Raw genomic sequence first — 18,892 nt, 5'->3', positions numbered from 1 at the left:
TTTGTCAAATAATGAATGCTGAATTCTTTCGTAATATTTTTGGATATAAAAATTTGCCACCCCTGAAGGTATTTCCCCCTCTTTGATCCTTGCCGAACTTAGCTCTTCCTTACTTGAGTAATTTTTAAGGATGTCATAACAAGAGAGCATTGACTAGTTTTATCAACTAAATTGGCCTGTTTGGTCCTTGTTTGGAGTACCAATGTGTGTCTAACAGTAGATTGGTACCGAAAATCCTTGAACGAACGTTAAGTAGTGTTGGCAAAAAATTTATTTATCAATGAAACTACAAGTAAACTGCGTCGAAATATTTTTACACATATGAATTGTTTGACACGTTCATTCTAACGAAAAATAGTCATGCAAATAAATAACCACTAATGATAAAACAATATTTAATAAAAATGTCGCAAATCACGTGGTAAAAACGTGACTATACAATTTAAAAGTTGCTATCGCACCGCTAACATGCGGTATCTTCGATACTCTCTTTAAAACTCTTATATCTCTTAACAAAAAAAGTTTAGTATGCTCAACCAACATAAAAAAATCGGCGTTAAAATATTCGATATTTAATCGTAATTCTGTCAATTAATATTAACACCGCAAATAACAGAATATTTTCCATACCAAATTGTTGTAAACTAATCTCGAATTTAGGTGAATCATATTTTAATATAACCTATCGAGACTACATTCGATTTTTTCACAGCTTTGGTGAATACGTTTGCCTTAAATTGTGTGTGTGTTCGTCACCTTGAATAATATAATATTTCAAAAAAAAAAAAAGGATTTGTTCGATTAAATAGTTCAAAAACAATTTCCAATTATTGAGAAAATATATTTAAAATTATTTATCAGAGTATACGATAGATTTCAACACAGTTTTTGGAGAATATCTTTAGAAATTACTTTACCAAAAGTCCAGTATTACCACAATTCTTGTACCCTGAATAGGGTATATTAACTTTGCCACCAAGTTTGTAATATCCAGAAAGAAACGTCGGAGACCCTATGAAATACATATATTATATATTTTTTTGTATATAAGTGATCAGCGTGACGAGTTGAGTCGATATTGTCACGTCCGCCTGTCTGCCTAAATATACACGACGACTAGCTTGAGTTTTTAAGATAGCGATCTGAAATTTTGTACACATCGTGTTTTTTCCAAGAAGTTGCTTATTTGTCTGAACCGCAGTTATCGGATCACTATAGCATATATGTAGCTGCCAATCAATGTGAAGGGTATTATTGTTTCGGTGCTTCGTTTTTTTATTGTTAAAATGATATCTGCTTATTAAAAGACGGAAGTCAGGCTGTAGACTAAAACCTCCTCGTGGCTGAATCATCTAAAAGATGCGTTACGTGCAGCAGCGCTCATAGGGCTTAGTATTTTCCTTATAAATAAGCTTGTACTTAAACTACGTATATGTAAATAGTACATAATAAATGTTATGTACAAATGAAGTACTGTCTATAAAGTTCTTTTATCCATCATATGTACATACAAACAAATATGTTTCTATTAATCAAATCTTTGATAAGAATGCATGCGATCTCTATTGGTGCTGGAAATTCAACACGTTTTTTTCTACACCTACACACTGACATCTATATGTGCTAGTATGTCTGTTTTACAACTATGGTATGTAACAAATGGCGAGTGTTACTTGACCCGCGTTAAATGATTAACGATATTTGTATGCCTTGAAAATGGCTATTGAACTCTTTACTTGAATACGTCATCGACTCATATGACTTACATATACACATACAAATGTTTATATATACTGACACACAAGTGCTAAATTATTGTTTACACTATTGTTATTCTTACTTTAGAATTTGATAATGAAAGCTTTGGCTGCTCGTTTGTATGTATTCACATACTGATTCTTATATGTAGATAAAAGGCCGAGCAAAATTGCTTTCGTACAGCTCTAAATATATACATGCATATACATATGTATGTATATGTGCTTACATTTTATATTTTAATTATCAATTTTGTAAGTACAATACATACACATACATACAATTACATACAAATATACTCTATCATTGACCTTGATCGGCTTAACAGATTGTATATTGTGCATGTATATATGTTTGTGTCATTTGTTATAACTTCTCTCTAATTCTCTGAAGTTGTTTTCCGTGGTATTGTGTACTTTTGAAACCAGGAAGATGTCCAAATTCCATGGTCCGCCGGTTTTAAGTATAAAGTTTACTACAATTTCCAGTTAAACAAAATCACCAATTGCAGATTGTAACCGGAGCTTCTTCGCGCTGGGAACTGAGTGCTCAAAAATATCTTCTCAACTCTAAACTGTGAGATATCTGTTTACATATGTATGTATGTGAGAGTCTACTATTTTTTCTAGCGCTTTGTTGGTGAGCTGTTCCATTTGTTCTGTCATTCACTGAAACTGTTTTCTCTTTCTTCAAAACGAACGTTCGCCGAAAAAAAGCGTAGCAAATCAAACATATTAAACAAGATATGCCAAAAGACCGGTGATCAAGTTTGTTTCTGCGTAAAATAAGATTTTGACATATGCGCCATCAGTAAAACTTGTCTAAAATATGTAAAATAGAAAACCGAAGTTTGTTGCATTGAAGTTCATGTTTTGGATGAGGTGTCCGTATATTCTCTTGTATAGCATTTAACTCGTTAACTTCATGGTTGCTTGTTACTTTTGACAGCAGCTCTCCAAACTAGCGAGCGAGAATTGGCGAATCGAAGACGTCCTTTATATTCATCACTACTTATTGTAGATAATGCATTTTGCCTCTATTTTGACGTCAATATGACGAATATATTGTTTATATTTAGCTTCAACGATTCTATATTTAGCTACGTCATTTCTACGCTATTAAAAAGTAGTAAAACAAAACGGCTTATCAATAATGTCACAGCTAATGTCCACATGAGCATCGATCTGAGTGTGTACATTCCTGTCGGCGCCAATCTCGATGCTTTTGTTATAAAACACCCGGTGTAATTGTCAGGCCCTAGGTGCCCTGTCAGCATGTATGTATATACTTGAATTTGTGTAATGTTGTCAAACAAGCGACGTTTACGCCGTTACGTCGCAGCTATTTCCAGATGTAGTTGTTTTATGTACTTTTTAGTATTTCATTCATTTCATTTACTTTTTTTCCATCCATCCATCTCATAACATGAATGTCACGTAGGCACGACAAATGCACTTACTCATAAAGTTGAGTATTGTACTTGTATGTACAGTTATGTTCATATTAATAGCAGTGCGAGTTGAAATATGTTTCACCGCTAAAACCTGCTCCATTTGCAATAGTGATTTTACTTAAAATTGTGTTTTCGATTTTACATAACGGCATAGAAACTGTATATTAATTCGGGTTTACTTAAAGTACGTCTTTGTGGACTACCGGATTTTAAAATGGGAGCCGGCAGTACACACAAATATGCCACTTGTAACTATGAGACACTAGAAAAACATATTTATGTTAAGGGATTATATCCACCTATCAATTTTTAATATTCGATATTTTTTAATATATTTACATATATTATATACTATATAAGTATATATTTGAGAATATGCATCGTAAATTTTAAGTTGGTCCGGCAAATAGTGTCGGAGATCTATTTGTTGAAATCTTTAACTTGGTGTAATGCCTCTCAAAAGTTTAAACGCATTTTTCTCGAAAAGCTGTCTTCAACGTTGATGAGAAAAATTTCTCGGAAACGGTTGGACCGATTGATTTGAACATGAGCTTCTGGGATATATTTGTCAGGTATTGATCGACGGAATAAGAATTTTGATATTTTCAATTTTTTTACCCATTCTGAAATGTAACTTTTGTCACAAAAAACGATTTTGTCATTAAGTACTACTAATTAATGTTAATGTTTTTAAAAAAACATTTTATTTTGTTGTTGTGGCGACAAATATGGTAAATATCAGTTTTAAATAATGTGGTCGAAATGTTAGCCCTTGGACCTGTTTCATTATATAATACAATACTAGCCCTTTTAGGTAGAGTCGTCTGTCGGGTGGGTAGTAAAACATAATATTTGTTGATTATTTGTGCAATTTTAAGCGATTAACTTTTAAATCGATTTTACTTTAAATTAGCGATATTTTATTGTAATTCCAAGAATTAAAAATTTTATTTATACTTTTAATGACATGATTTATGACAGAAATATATCTACACTTTACTGATATTTACAAATATTTTTTCGATGTCGAATCGTAGACGGCTATTATACATATTTAATTGTTTAAAAATGCTAATTGAATGCCAATTAATTGCATTATATACGTTGTTTTATCAACAAATAAATTAAAGGAAAATAACTAAAAGCTCTTTAATTATTTGTTTACATATTTACAATAATTATTATGTATTAAATTTAGAAGATAACCAAATGATCTGTGGAAATTTATTTTTCTTGACAATATTGCAATTAAGAGAGAAATTAATTAAAACGTAGTCAATTAAGAGGAAAATACTATAAAAATGCCTCGCCATTGTTCGGCAAGTGGGTTTAGGGGAAAACATCAAGTTCCATCCGCTGTCTCGGTAAATATTTATAAATCGCATATACTGTTATAATCAAATAAAAAAAGTTAAGAGATATCCTTAGTCTCTTTTTTAAATACAACTTTAACTTGGTTAATACTCTCATATTAATTAAAACAGAAATTATAGCTGTTTTGCATTTTGGTTCAATTATTTCTTTGTTCATAGATTTTAAATTTTCTTATTTGATTTTGTTGTTTTTTCGGAGGCTGTTAGAACTGAGTATTTATTTAATCATTTACATAAATTCATAATTTACATTAACGTACGACTTGCTCATGAGTCACTAATTTGCCGCAAATAAAAAAATTTAAATAAAGATGTGACTCATCACGTGATAAGTAACTCTTCTTTTGAAATGATTTCAGATGTACGTGACTTAAAGTCAATCAATGTAACTGTCACATTAATATTTGATTTATTTGTAGGCGTTACTCAGAATAGGTTTGTTTCAATTTTCATAGATATTTTTTGAGAAAAAAATACTGTCTCTATCAGTATCTTAAATATTCATGGATTAAAAATACTGATTCCAAAAAAAATGCTTTTGTTGAATCAATGAAATCTTTGACGTTGTATCGACTAATATGTTGCTGCTGTAGTCGATAACAACCGAAGAGCCACTAAGATATAAATAAATAAGTTGAAAACATTCTTATTATGAAACGTTTTTTAATATCAATTTACTTTACTTTCCCAATTATCTGTTAACTTCTAAGATCGAAATATTTTTACCCATAATTAAATCAAATATTGTCAATACAAAGTTTTGATTTGTCTACATTGTTGAACAGCTGTTAGCGAGTTGCATTTGATACAAGAGAATATGCAGAGACCACATTTAAATGTCATTACTGGTTTATCCAATGCTTTCAAGTTTTGGTGCCTCTAAAAATCGGAAATCGGCAACGGAATTTTTTTTCAACCGCACAACCTTTTGCATTTTAATATTATTTATTAAATTTTTTGCTTAGGTGGTATTGCTAGCATTGAAATTTTATAACTTATGTAGCAGATTTTTACTAAGATTTGGAAATAATTAAAGACTAAATTTATTCTCCCGGAAAGATATGGTAAATTATTGTAATTAGAAAAAACTCACTTAAAATTTTCACTATTAATTTTTACCTCGGTTTTAGAGGTATTAATCTGAAATTTCGAATTTTCCCCAGAAGAAGCTGCTCATTTCTCGGAATCGTCGATATCGGACCACTATAGCATATAGTCACTATACAAACTGAATGATAGGAATCAAATGCTTGTATCAAAAGCCTTTTTATTTGACGAGATATCTTCAAAAAACTTGGCATGGATTATTGTCAGTGGTGCAACCTCCGAAAAAGCAGAAACTCCATAAAAATCCGAGGTCACAATAATTTTGTATTTTTCTGGAATAGTTTATCATTTATATAGCCATACGGCGTATCCAAACAGCTGAGGAAAGTTTCTAAGTTTGTCGATCTGCTAGTAAAGCGTCGAAAACGAGGCTGTTGTATTTTCAAATAGAGAAATTCATATTCCTCGTTCGAAACAATATATGGCCAATGTTTCAGAGTTGCAAGGCTTCTCTCAAACATTGTACACAATAGTAACTTCGAGAACCGGTTTTCACAGTTTGAAATCGAGCGTTTTTATTATAAATTTAAAAAAATCCTCAATCCAAGGTAACAAAAAAAAACAATCACTTTTATTTTTTTGCTTTAAGTATTATTAAAATAAATGCATTCAAATGCCTGACAAAAGTAATAAACAGTCAAGTGTCCACAAACCACACATACCTACCCACTCTCACTCAGTTCTAAAACAAACAGTCTGTATTTATGAACACTGCTCCACAGCTCGCTTTCTGAAATTAGAAAAAGAAATCGATTTCCGAAATGTATACCGTGGGTTTGGCTAAATATTTGCCTACATGTCTGACAGCATAGAGGTCAAATCGCAAGTAGATGCAACGCTGGGTAGGTAGAGCATTTACCAACCGGGTACAAAATCTCATTTGTCTGGATTGGATTTGGAGCCTCCGTGATCTTACTTATTAAATCTTTAGCTATCCATTCCTTCTGGAGCAGAGCACCTTAATGCAAAGGCACCACATTTGTTCGCAGAATTTTGCCAACGTTACAAACTCACCAATCCAATTCGCCAATACTTGTGAACAGGTAAATATATATTTATATATAATATATCAAGGTATGTATGAGTAAACAATGAAAAAGTGGAGTAGAAATGGTCAATATAAGCGCCGACGTCTACCTGTGTGTGCGCACATGCGCTGCTCCCGAAATGTCGTAAATGATTTCTGCATGGGCGAACTGACTGTTGGCAAGCAGCTACGTTTGTGTGCAGTGAAACCTACATTCATACATATATAATACATGCTCATGTACATATTTGGTGTCGCTTGTATACTTCTTTGATTCCTCTTTCCCCAATTGCCTTGTTTTCAAGGCCACTGTTATATATTCGCACAAGTGACAACCAAATGGAGAAATGGCTGTGCGGCGCCAGCGCACAGTGGAGCGATTATGTTCATAAAACGTTGTAAAATATTGGAATTTTAGATTCCTTCTTAGTGAGAACAGCGCTTCATGTAACTGCAAAAATTTACTATATGTTATATACTAGTGATCAGCTGTGAACCTGACCTCAACCTATATTTTATCGCGCTTTGTTTTTTAAGCGGCATTTTTGACTTTATTGATAATCAGCTGGAATAGTAGACTATTTGTAGATAATGAGAGAATTTTTTCTGCGATTGAGTTTCTGAGAAAGACGGAAAGTCACAGTTCAGTATGCCACGAAACGCTGCCGCTTAGTATTTATGGAAATATAAACCCTCTGTTCTGCCAAGTACAGGGAGGGAAATAAAAATACGTCGACTAAACTCAGAGCGTCGGTGTTTGTATCAAATAAAAACATATGGTATAACAACTATTCACAAACAAAAACTTTTAAGCTCGTGTTGACGCCGTAACGTGAATATATGAAAAACGGTTAGACAATTGTCCTAAATGATTTGTGTGTTATTTCAGTCGAAATTTCGAGCTCTTGACTTAACACTTGGTATTAATGTATGAGCTTTTATTCGATGCGCTATTTACAAAATTTTCAAAATATTCATAAGCATGTACCTACATATTTCTTTGTGGTGTTGCTAAAAAATTATGAAAGTATTATTCCTCAATATAAAACTTGTTGGTAATCAGTTTTAAAAGACATTTAAGCATTCAGTTCATTATGAAGCTAAGTTATTAATAACTACAGTTATTCTAATTTAAAACAATCTGAAATGTGAGATTATTTCTAGAAAAAAATTGCTTTGATTTGTCTAGTATTTTTGGTTTGATCTAGTGGCATTCTTCACATTGAGACTATTACTCATGCCGAACTATAACAATTATATAGTAATATTTTCGGGATTTGACTTTTAGTAAGACGAAATTTGTTTCTATATTTCAGAGTTAGTTGAGGAATATGGGCCACATAGTAACAGAAAATTTGTGTTTTTTCAATGTCGTTATATAGAAATTATGAGAATGTACTTTGTTAGCCATCTAAAAATATACATTATCGTTGTGGAAAAATTTTTTTATTCAAAAATGTCTAAGTACCCACTAAAATGTATTCTTAAAGCGATGCTCTATTTACTTTCACTTATAAAAGAAATATAAATATTTAAAATATAAATACCTGAATATCATTTATATTTTTTAAAATTACATATAATTTGAAGTAAATCTTCCGCCTGTGCAGGGTCTGACCTGTAGGAAATCAGAGGCATGTCGTTGGCAGCAAGCGAACATTGAAATACAATACAAGCTAATGTCTTAGCAAGCCCAAGCAGAAATACCTCGTTCACACATAAAACCAATGCGACTCGGCTGATTTCCGAATATGTTTGAGCGGTTTCGCGGCGAACACGCGCAAACACATTCTTAATCAATCTGAGCTTTTTCGAAGCGTTTGTACATACAACTCTGTAGCCGAGTGATCTACGAGTATTTGCCTATCAGTGTCCTTGAAAGGCATATGTAAGTCGTAGACCTAATTTAATTTGGCTGCAGAACGCCTTGAGACGCAACCTTTCTGTTGGTGTTTTCCTCAAGGCGAATAAATGCGTTGCGCTTGCTGACCTAAAAAGCTAGCTAATGTGTGCTTTCTTTGCTCCAAGCGTTCTAAAACCTTTTCACCTAGATAATTGCACTATACTTCACAACATTACTTTTTTCATTCTCGTACGAAGTGTGCCAAACACACGGCAGAAATGGCGAATTTTTCCAATTTTTTACGAGGCGTGTTTCTATATAAAACGTGCATATGTCCGTCCGTTCGGTTTGTGAGCTACGTGCTTGCCGTCATGATTGTGCTCCGAACAACCTTAACATTAGAGCTAGTTAGACTTTTGAAACGACGGCGACGGTGGTGTTAATGGTGGCACGGGCATGACGTGTGTGTGTGGAGACGCTGACGCGCTGGCAAAAGCAAATATCGGCAGAGGCGAGAGAAAGCAGCGATATCATTAGAAACAAGAGGGGGGGCAATGTGTCTTTGCACAAACTTATGTACATACATATTTATGTAGATATGCCTAAAAATAAACGCTGGAAACGCAGTGAAAAGCAAATAAAACAAAATCAACAGCGCAACAACAACGAATAACAATAAAAACATTAAAATAAACACACAAAAATATTGGTCATAAAATCAAAAGAAATTTCGGCTGTTGGACGTTGCCACCTAATGAAAATTTATTGTGTTTTTAGTAGTCGAGTGAAAGGCAGCTGCTTTTTTCAGTCGATAATTTCTTTAAAATAATTTGTAGAACTGACGTGATGTCAGGTGAAGGTTAAACTTTGATAAGACTGATTTGATGAATCGTAACGTGAACAAGTAGGAATCTATATAGATTAGGTTCGTGTGGAATTTCACACTTTGGTACTCAAATTTACACCTTTTGTTTTTGTGGAGGCATGAGACTTTATTGATTTTTTTTGTTTTACTATCCCTTTTTTCTTTCAATAAATTACCGCTGTCATTCGTAAATACTTTGCTATTCTATTTTCAGCTTTATTCATAACACTTTGAAGACTCAACTGCATTGATTTTTATAGTTCGTGCCACTTTGTGCACTTAAGTAATAAATATTTATTTATTTTGTTTAAAAGTCTAGTTACTTGACCTCGCTTTTTCGCATCCTATTCGTATTTGACATGGTTCCAACATGTCAAAGTCAGAAACATACTATTAGGTTTGATAATGACCTTCGAGAGCGCACCGCTCACATAATTTTTTTTTACAAATCTAGCTTATAAAATTGTATGCTTATCGGCAAAGGTAACCGCGAAACAAAAATTTTACTTTGTTGGCTTCATATCATTACAAAATAAACAATTTCGCATTATTAGTATTTTGAAGTAATAGTGACTGGGAGACATTACATTGCACAAAATTAAACACAGTTTCGACAAAAACGCAAAAAATAAAAAAATGAATCTAGAATCTGGCATATTCAGGTGGGTGCTTCTAAAGAGTTCTTTAGTACCGTAGCAAGTTTTGTTTATTTTTGTAGTGGTTATCGATGGCTCTTGGATATCGGAATCGATCCGGATTTTATCTGGCCAAATAATTGCCTCGATCTAACCTTTTTTGGATCGGAAACCACAGGCGTTGCTTTGTGGAATTGATCCGAATTTAATTTGGCTAAGGAATATTTTTTTTTGCAATCTATCCCTTTTTGGATCGGAAAGTTGAACTTACCACATATTTATAAGCCATTCATTACAAAAGCATGTTGAAGCAGAAAAACCGCCAGAAGATAAATTGATTATACTTGGTTATCATGGAATTTGTATTCTAAATATGTTATATGATGTTTAGACAGGGACGCGTGGCTTTAAGTTTACTCGCCGCCTTTCACACGTGAATGTTCACTTTCATACGAAATTAACGTCACGTCAAGGTCACGTGCTTATGTGTCCCTGCACTAGTACACGCTTTGTTCTGCAGAGAAGTATATTTGCTCTAACCAAAAGTCAATCATCCCTTTCAAAGTGATACATTTGAAACGTGCTCTTCAAGTTTTCTTCAGAAGATTTGAAATATCAGGCTAATTTTTGACCCTTTTTACGATGTTGCTTCCTTTTACATCGGTATAAATATGTATAAAGTTGTAACAAAGCTACACTTTGGGGCTTTATGTCAATCAATTAATATTTTCTACAATCTTTTTATATACATAAGTCCAAGTTTGAGCATTGTCTTGAACCCTTTATGTATAACTATTATAATACTTCGCCAAAAACCATAAAAGTGGAACAATACTGTTACTTTTTATTTCTTAAATTCGATGTTGATGACTCGGAAATTCCTTTGAATACGAAATAAGCGTTGCTATGTAGTTAATTATACCCTGAACAGGATCTAATAAGTTTGCCACAAAGATTTTAACATCCAAAAGGACGAATATAATATAATAAATATAATATAATAAAAATGTATTGTATATACGCGCACTAGTCTCTCAGTTTTTGAGATATCGATCTGAATTTTATCCTTTTCTCCCCAAGAACGATATAGTAGCCGCCATATAAACTGAACAATAAAAATCAAGTTCTTGTATAAAAATCTTCTTTATCTATTTATAACATAAAAGATGAAAGATTTTTTTTGGAGTAATTTTATTCCTAACTTAAAATTTTTGAGATTTTTAACACTCGTACGTGGGTTTGTAAAAGAACAGTCCAATACATAATGAAATAAAAAACCTTTGTATTTTTCAATACAAAATTCACAATTATAACCCACTGTATTTCCTATATATGTATTGTACTTAAGTGCACGCGAACTGTTGTTGCGGCCGTGAGTCAGCAAATGCTCATGTAAACCAATGTTTATATGGCAATTATGCTTGCGCGACGACAATTATTAATATTTTTGCTAAAGATAATTCTCCAAACATATGTATAACAGTGCGCGCATTTAAAAACGAGGGGACTACTACATACATATAGACATACATATATAAATAGATATTTGTTGTCATTGTTATATTTGGGTACTACCTTACTACGTTACCATTGCTGTTGTTTTAGATAACGACGTGAGATTTTTATTTAACTTGTACGAATCGATTATTCACACACATACTTCTATATGTACATATGTAGTATGTATGTACGTGTAGAAAATCGGATGTGGAGCGTGTTTGGCAACTGATCGACCGGCAACACGCACGACGTGCACAACTACAACGCCGCAACTTCGTACGTTTTTTCACATTCGTGTATACGCGCATTCGTACGACTTGCATTTTACCGAAGTCATGTGCGACGACAAGCAGTCAAAGGTGTGCGTTGTCGGCGGCAAACGCTTGTTGGCTCATTCAATTTCCAACTCTTGCTAAGTGCGGTCGCAAAGCGTGCCGTGAAATACCGATAAACTACCAAAAGCTAAACAATTCAATAATAAACTAGTTAACAAACTGACAATTTGATAATTTAAGAATTAAGCGAGTGAAATGAATAATAAACTAGAAACTTTGATATTGAAATATATTTAAAAAAGTGAAAAGTGAATCGTTGCTAAAAGTTGTGCAAATGCAATTTGCTGACACAACAATCAATCTGTAGCGGCATTTTATTGTAGTTGAAGAATCAACAGTGGGAAACAGAACCCATTGGCTAATATTGACCGAACAGGCGACTAACTGACAGCTGCTTAAACACCAACACACACACGCACACCATATGTGTGCACAAATGCGTACGTGCAAACACAGCACAACATAAAAGTCAATAGCAAGCAAATCCAAATATCACGTAGCCCCTTTTGGCTATTGCTTTGGAAGCGCCAACGTTAGAGGTAAATTTTTGCTGCTTATTCGTCTGCGTTATGCTTGCCTATATAACACTGCCGTCGGGAAAAGGGGGTGTGTTACAACGCCGCTTGTAAACGCTGAACTAAAAAATAATTGCGTCGGCCTCCTTTAAGCCGTATAGGGATGTGCGTGTGAATTGGTAATTTGCAAAAATTACATAAATTAAACTTTGAAAAGAAAATAAGAAGCAGCAAAAAATTCTGTGCCGGCGTAAAAGTGTTGTGCAGAAAATAGTTTCGCACGTGCAAAGCGTGAAAGACCCAAATAAAAGCAACAAAATTTCTGTTTGCCACAAATTATTTGCTGTGCAAAAATAAAAACCAAAACTGTTCAACTCCGGAACTGATTTCCAAACTGTGATTTCATACATTCATCCATCAGTGGCTCAGCGCGCATTTGGTTTTGTGTTTCTCTATTTGTAAACACCAGAAAATATCATCATCATCAACTTCTTCATCTACTCGTTTATTTTTTTGGTTCGGTTGTGTTTCAACGCCCAAAAGAGACTGTGATTTTTATACTCAATTCTACATTAAAATATTTAATTTGTTAAAATTCTTCATAACTTACACTTTACGTTCCTCAATGAAATCCGAAGTATTAAATTGTAACAACAACCACCAATTCAACAGTTTTTTAAGTAAAAAACTAAAAGTGAAAACATCACTAAAACAAATGTCAACGAAAATGATCGCCTCGCAAGTAACCGATTATGATACTTTCTTCAAGCGACCGGCGAAACCCTCCAATGCGGAACAATTCTTTCGCGATAGTTTGGACAATGGGTAAATATTGAAATATGCAGTAATTAAGTATGAATGTATTGGATATTTATTAGTGTAACGTGAGTTGTCAAGGGTTATAAAATACTTTGACTGTGAATAAGCTCCCAGAGCTTAAAGGCTTAGATAAAACATAACTACATAGAATGGTGGGTTCACAATATATCGTCAAAAGACTTAAATACTTACAGATTACAACTGTTTCCTCGAACCTTTTTAAATATTTGTCTAGAAGAAAAAACTTTAAATGAGTTAATACTTTTCCTGAATTTTTCTTATACAATTTTTATAAAATTTTGATTGTATTTTAATATTCTATTAATGAAAATACATTTTTACCCTTTTTAAATAAGGAAAAGTAAAAAAAATTTTACTAGTAAGTAATTTAAATATATAAATATTTAAATTTGATCGTTTTATATATTATTAAATAATTATAAAAACTTTAAAAAATATTTGAAAGAAATTTGTTGTAACAAATATTTGTTACAAATTAAAAAAAAAATATGTATAATATTTAAATATTAACTTAGGCATTTTATTACAGCTTATGTACTCTGTTGTCCCAAAATGAATTTTAAAATTCATTCATATTCAGATTATACATATATGTATATAAATATGTACTACAAGTACATAGAAGTACATAAATTATTGTAGCGATTATTTTCAAAATGGCTGCCGGGCCACGTTTTCCGATTAAAATATAACCTTCCGAGCATACTCGACCACACCTAAAAATCAGATAAATTTTTATTTATAAGTAATTTTTGCCTAAAATTAATGCTTTTTGGCAATTAGAGCACTTTTATAAAACAAAAAATTAAGAAAAATAGCGATAAATAAACTCTGTATATTGAATTAAATTACGTATATATGTGTATCCATATTAAAAAAAAATATATATATATATACTTTTTATATTTTAGAATGTGTGTTGTCCGACTACATTAAAAACTTTTTATCTCATAATATTTGCTCGACGAAAATTTTTATATCTTCATTTTGGTTTCCTCTGAGGTGTTTTAACTACTCAAATTTTGAAAAAGGTTCGAGTTATAGAGCTTGGATTTCCAGGTGAGAATACCCTCTTGACGTAATGGCAAGAGGGTCCAAAATAGACTGCGGTGTAGGGACGGGAGTATACACCGAGGATCAAGATATCTCTTTATCTTTCCGTCTACCAAACTAATCTAGCATCTTCCAAGCGGAAGTACTAGTTCTATGCAACACACACACAGATAACCAGGCGGCACTACAAGCCTTCTCGTCGCCAATGATCAATTCCAGCTTAGTAAACAAAAGGTGGATAACTTCAAGCTCACTGGCAGGTCAACTCGACTCCCGGTCACAGGAACATGTTTGGCAACGAAAAGGCAGACGAGTTGGCTAAGTCAGGAACCTCTCTAGACGAATCCGAGGCAGAGACAATACTGTGTCCGCTAGAAACGATCAAGAGGGAGCTCAATACCCATTTCGAACAAATAGCTCAAAATAGATGGAAATCCACAACTAAATGCAGGAAAGCTAAACAGATATGGCCAAAATATGGCAAGACAGAAACTATAGACTTATTATATAGGTTCAGGAAAAGTATACATAGACTTACAGCAACCATAATAGGGCACTGGCCATTTGGAGACTATGCGTTAAAAATTGGTATGCCCTATTAATGCACTTGCCGTAGCTGCAAACTTGAAACGGAAACGACTCTCTATCTGTCTCTACCACAAATCAGACATCAAATTTTTGGAATCCATCAGTTACCAAACCTCGAATGTCTATCTACAAAAAGCATAACGGAGATAAGCAGTTTCATTGAGGGCACCAAATAGTTTGAACACAACAATACAACGTGATACCAAGATACAAGGTGTTACGATATTGTATCAAAATGCCGCTTCTAGCGCTAATTGCGCCCATAGAAGCAGCACTCTTACCTACCGTAAAAATTTAGATTTTCGAGAAAAATATTAGTTGAATCTTCAATTAAAGCAGTTAACCGAAATTTTTGTAAAATATGTATATTAGAAAGATAATATCATAATATAATTTTTTTTCATATTTCCAAAATAATTTCACACAAATATCGTCTTAGTTTCACAATAATTTGTGTAAAATAGAAATAAGTCACGCACATACAAATTGTAAATAAATATTTAAAAATGTGTCAAAACAATCGCAGTTGTGTAGTTTTGCAAGCAACACAATAATTTACGCTCGCAAAAAAACCAAAAATATTTGGCACCGTTGCATTTATTACATATTTATTATTATTTGCTATGTACTCGTATTGTATTTATTTCAATTTTATTTTGCGTTCTGTTTTGCTTTTTTTTTTGTGTTTGGCATGTGTGGCGTTTATTGATATTTAGCATTAAATTACGTTCGTAATAATTGATTATTACTGGCGACATCAAGTTCCGTTTCATATTGGGTCTAAAGTTAAGTTTTTTATTTTAAAACATACCGTTGACTCCGATCGTAATAATTAACGGTTTATTTGTGTTGACTTTTTCAAAACAAAAAATAACTTCATCGCATATTTCTTTTATTATTTCAGTAATTTATGGTTATTGTGGTATGCACGCCTTTCTTGTCGGTGTCGATGAATGAAAGGTTCAATTTAAGAAACGGAAATTTTTATGGCAATTATTTAGATAAATATATTACCGCATTTTTAAGCGAAAACTTGCGCATAGCATGAGAAACGTCGTTTTTTTTTTGTCTTCAAGGAATATAATAACAAGTAAGGAAGGGCTAAGTTCGAGTGTAACCAACCATTTCATACTCTGGCAACTTGCAAGAATCAAAGCCCGGGAAATTTTTTCAGGTGCTGGCTAACTTTATATTAAAAAATGTTGTGAAAGAAGTAAACATCCATATTCGATGAAATCGTGAATAAATTGCAATCAAATCTTGATTTATAGTGAATATCATTAACTTCGATTTAATTTTTTTGCTATATTTTAGTTCGCGTCAGTTAAAATTTCATTAAAAATGTATGATGTAGAATCGTCAACCAGAGGATCGGAATTCATTATATTAGGGATATTAGGTTTAGACCAATATGAAAAAAATATATATACATAATTATTTTAGTTGCTATATTAATATAAATAACAGTAAAAAATTAAGTTTAAGAAGAAATATAAAAAAATATTGAAAATATAAATAAAAAATAAAATTTAAATAATAACTAAAAGTATTTAATATATGAAATAATGATGGAAAGTATAAAAAATAAGTTGATTTCTAATTAAAAGATTTCTAAATTTGAAAAAAAAAATACTTTTTCAAAGTTTCTAAATTTCATATTTATTATATATATTTTAAAATTAAATAAAAACTTTTTTAAGGAAAGAGGATATTTTATAATTTTAAATTTTTAACGAAACGAGGATTTTAGTTTATTTTAATGGTCCCCACGATGTATTCAAATTTTATGGTCATGAATAGTTTACTTAAGTCAGACCATAAAACAAAAAGAAGAAGCTTTAATTATTGAATAATATAAATATATTGTTTTTTTTTCGTAAGCTGACCTTTTTGATGCTAAAATATTATTTAAAATTTTCGAAAAAAAAAATTATAAATAATTTAGTCTCAATAAATGTGAATTAAATAAAATATATATTTTTTAATATATGTATTTAATACTAAAAAAATAATTGTTAGAAATCGCAAAAAGGAAGCAAATTTAATTCAAGAAAACGTGTACGTACAATATATTTATATCTTTTTATGAATAAATTGTAAATATTTAAATTTAAATTATAATTTTAAAATATTTAAAACATAAACAATAAAAAGTATAAACAAAAAATTATTATGTAAATAAATATAATATACATATATAGTTTTTACATATAAATATAAATTTAAATAATACACATGAGTTAAGCCACCAGAAAATATCTGGTAAATTCAGGTTTATGTGTAATTTCAGGTTTATATTTCAGCGCTTTGCGATGCTGTCATCAACTCGTCACCTTGTCTCTGTCGAAAGTTTCAGTAATTTTTTTCTCACTCAAGTTTAAGTGCCGGTTTTTATGCTATATGGTTACGATATACATACTTTCATGCACGTATTAACATACTTATGCCCTCTGTACATATGTTATATCCCATAAAGTATGAAACGGTATGCTTTGAGGTTGTTGGGTGCACGTTTTAGTCCTCACGTATTCTCAAATTCACTGCTTAAAAATATCACAGGTATCACAAATCTTCGCACGCTTAGCGTGAGTTTGCTTAAATCACTGAGCATTTTGGAACTTGTTGTGAAAAACTCAATTCAAACTTTGTGAAAGAATATGAGGAGAAATGTGCTCTCAGTGATTTCACATCTAATTTCTCGCGCATGCAATCTTGTGTGTTGTTTATTGAAATTTCTTCTTAGGCGATTTGTATACCAAATTACAAAAATGCTGTTTAATTTTTTTTTTCACACATTTAATTTGCCAAAATATGTATAAAAAAAATATATTTTTTTAAACTTTTTTTTTAAACAATTTTTATCGATTTTGGTCTAATTAACATCATTATTTATTTTTTATTTTTACTTTTAGCGAGCGCCGTTATGACGAATTATGTCGAAATATTATCAGCGACATGAATCAGTACGGTTTGTCGGTGGTCGATGATTTTCTGGGTGTTGAAAAGGGCCTGCAGATTCTCAATGAAGTGCATCGCATGTACTCAGCTGGTGTCTTCAAAGTAAGTCTTTTTTTTTACGTAATTTTTATTAGACTTGTCAATTTTTTATTCTCTCTCCGTAGGACGGTCAACTGGTGAATAATTTGCGAGAGGAAGAGCTGCGCACAATACGTGGCGATAAGATAACGTGGGTTAAGGGCGTAGAACCAGGCTGTGCAAATGTTGGCTATTTGATAAATCAGGTATGCTAGTACAAAAGCATAATTATAAATATATACAAGAGTATTAATAAATATTACATTATATTTATTATAATACTAATTTTTATTTTTTAATGTCAATGAGGCTTATTGCATTTATTCCATTTTGTTTTTTACAGATTGACGCGGTCATTTGTCGGGCAAACACAATGAAGAACAATGGCCAATTGGGCAACTATAATATTAAAGAGAGAACAAAGGTGCGTGTGAAACATAAAAATATTAGAAAATTATTGTTTGGTTTTCTTCAATGTCTTCTATGTTTTATTTAATTTTATAATTTTTATTATTGTAGGCTATGGTGGCATGCTACCCGGGTTCCGGCTCGCATTATGTGGTGCATGTCGATAATCCGAACAAAGATGGTCGTGTTATAACGGCTATTTACTATTTGAATGTTAATTGGGATACGGAGCGCAGTGGCGGCGTTTTACGGTAAGCTTTTTCTTTTTGATTTTATGAAAATCATATTACTTGATATGCAAATTCGTGGCATGAGAAATAAATGAAAATCAAAATAACAAGAATTGTACCATTATTCTGTTCTATGTATATACATTTATTTTTTATTTAACCGTTTAATTTTTTTATTATTAATTTAGCTTGTGTATTGTTATATGTTTCGTAATTATTATAATTTTTTATTTATTTATTTATATATTTTTTAAATTTTTTCTTATATCATTTTTTACCTAAATTTTCGTTATATTTATTATTTTTTTTTTCACCAGTTTGTTTAG

General features: G+C 31.8%; 1 protein-coding gene across 2 annotated transcripts in view; it reads left to right on the top strand.

Moving 5' to 3' along the window:
* Positions 1-18,892, top strand: part of Hph (HIF prolyl hydroxylase) — a 32,753-nt gene that overhangs the window by 9,291 nt on the left and 4,570 nt on the right. For both annotated transcript variants that reach the window (XM_036373391.2, XM_014235927.3), the window contains exons 3-6: positions 17,805-17,952; positions 18,015-18,134; positions 18,272-18,352; positions 18,448-18,587. In XM_036373391.2, coding sequence (XP_036229284.2) covers positions 17,805-17,952; positions 18,015-18,134; positions 18,272-18,352; positions 18,448-18,587 — 489 coding nt within the window. The remainder of the gene's footprint in view (positions 1-17,804; positions 17,953-18,014; positions 18,135-18,271; positions 18,353-18,447; positions 18,588-18,892) is intronic.

Source organism: Bactrocera oleae, chromosome 2, assembly GCF_042242935.1.
Source record: "Bactrocera oleae isolate idBacOlea1 chromosome 2, idBacOlea1, whole genome shotgun sequence".
NCBI lineage: Eukaryota > Metazoa > Arthropoda > Insecta > Diptera > Tephritidae > Bactrocera > Bactrocera oleae.
This window is presented reverse-complemented; position numbering and strand designations above follow the sequence as displayed.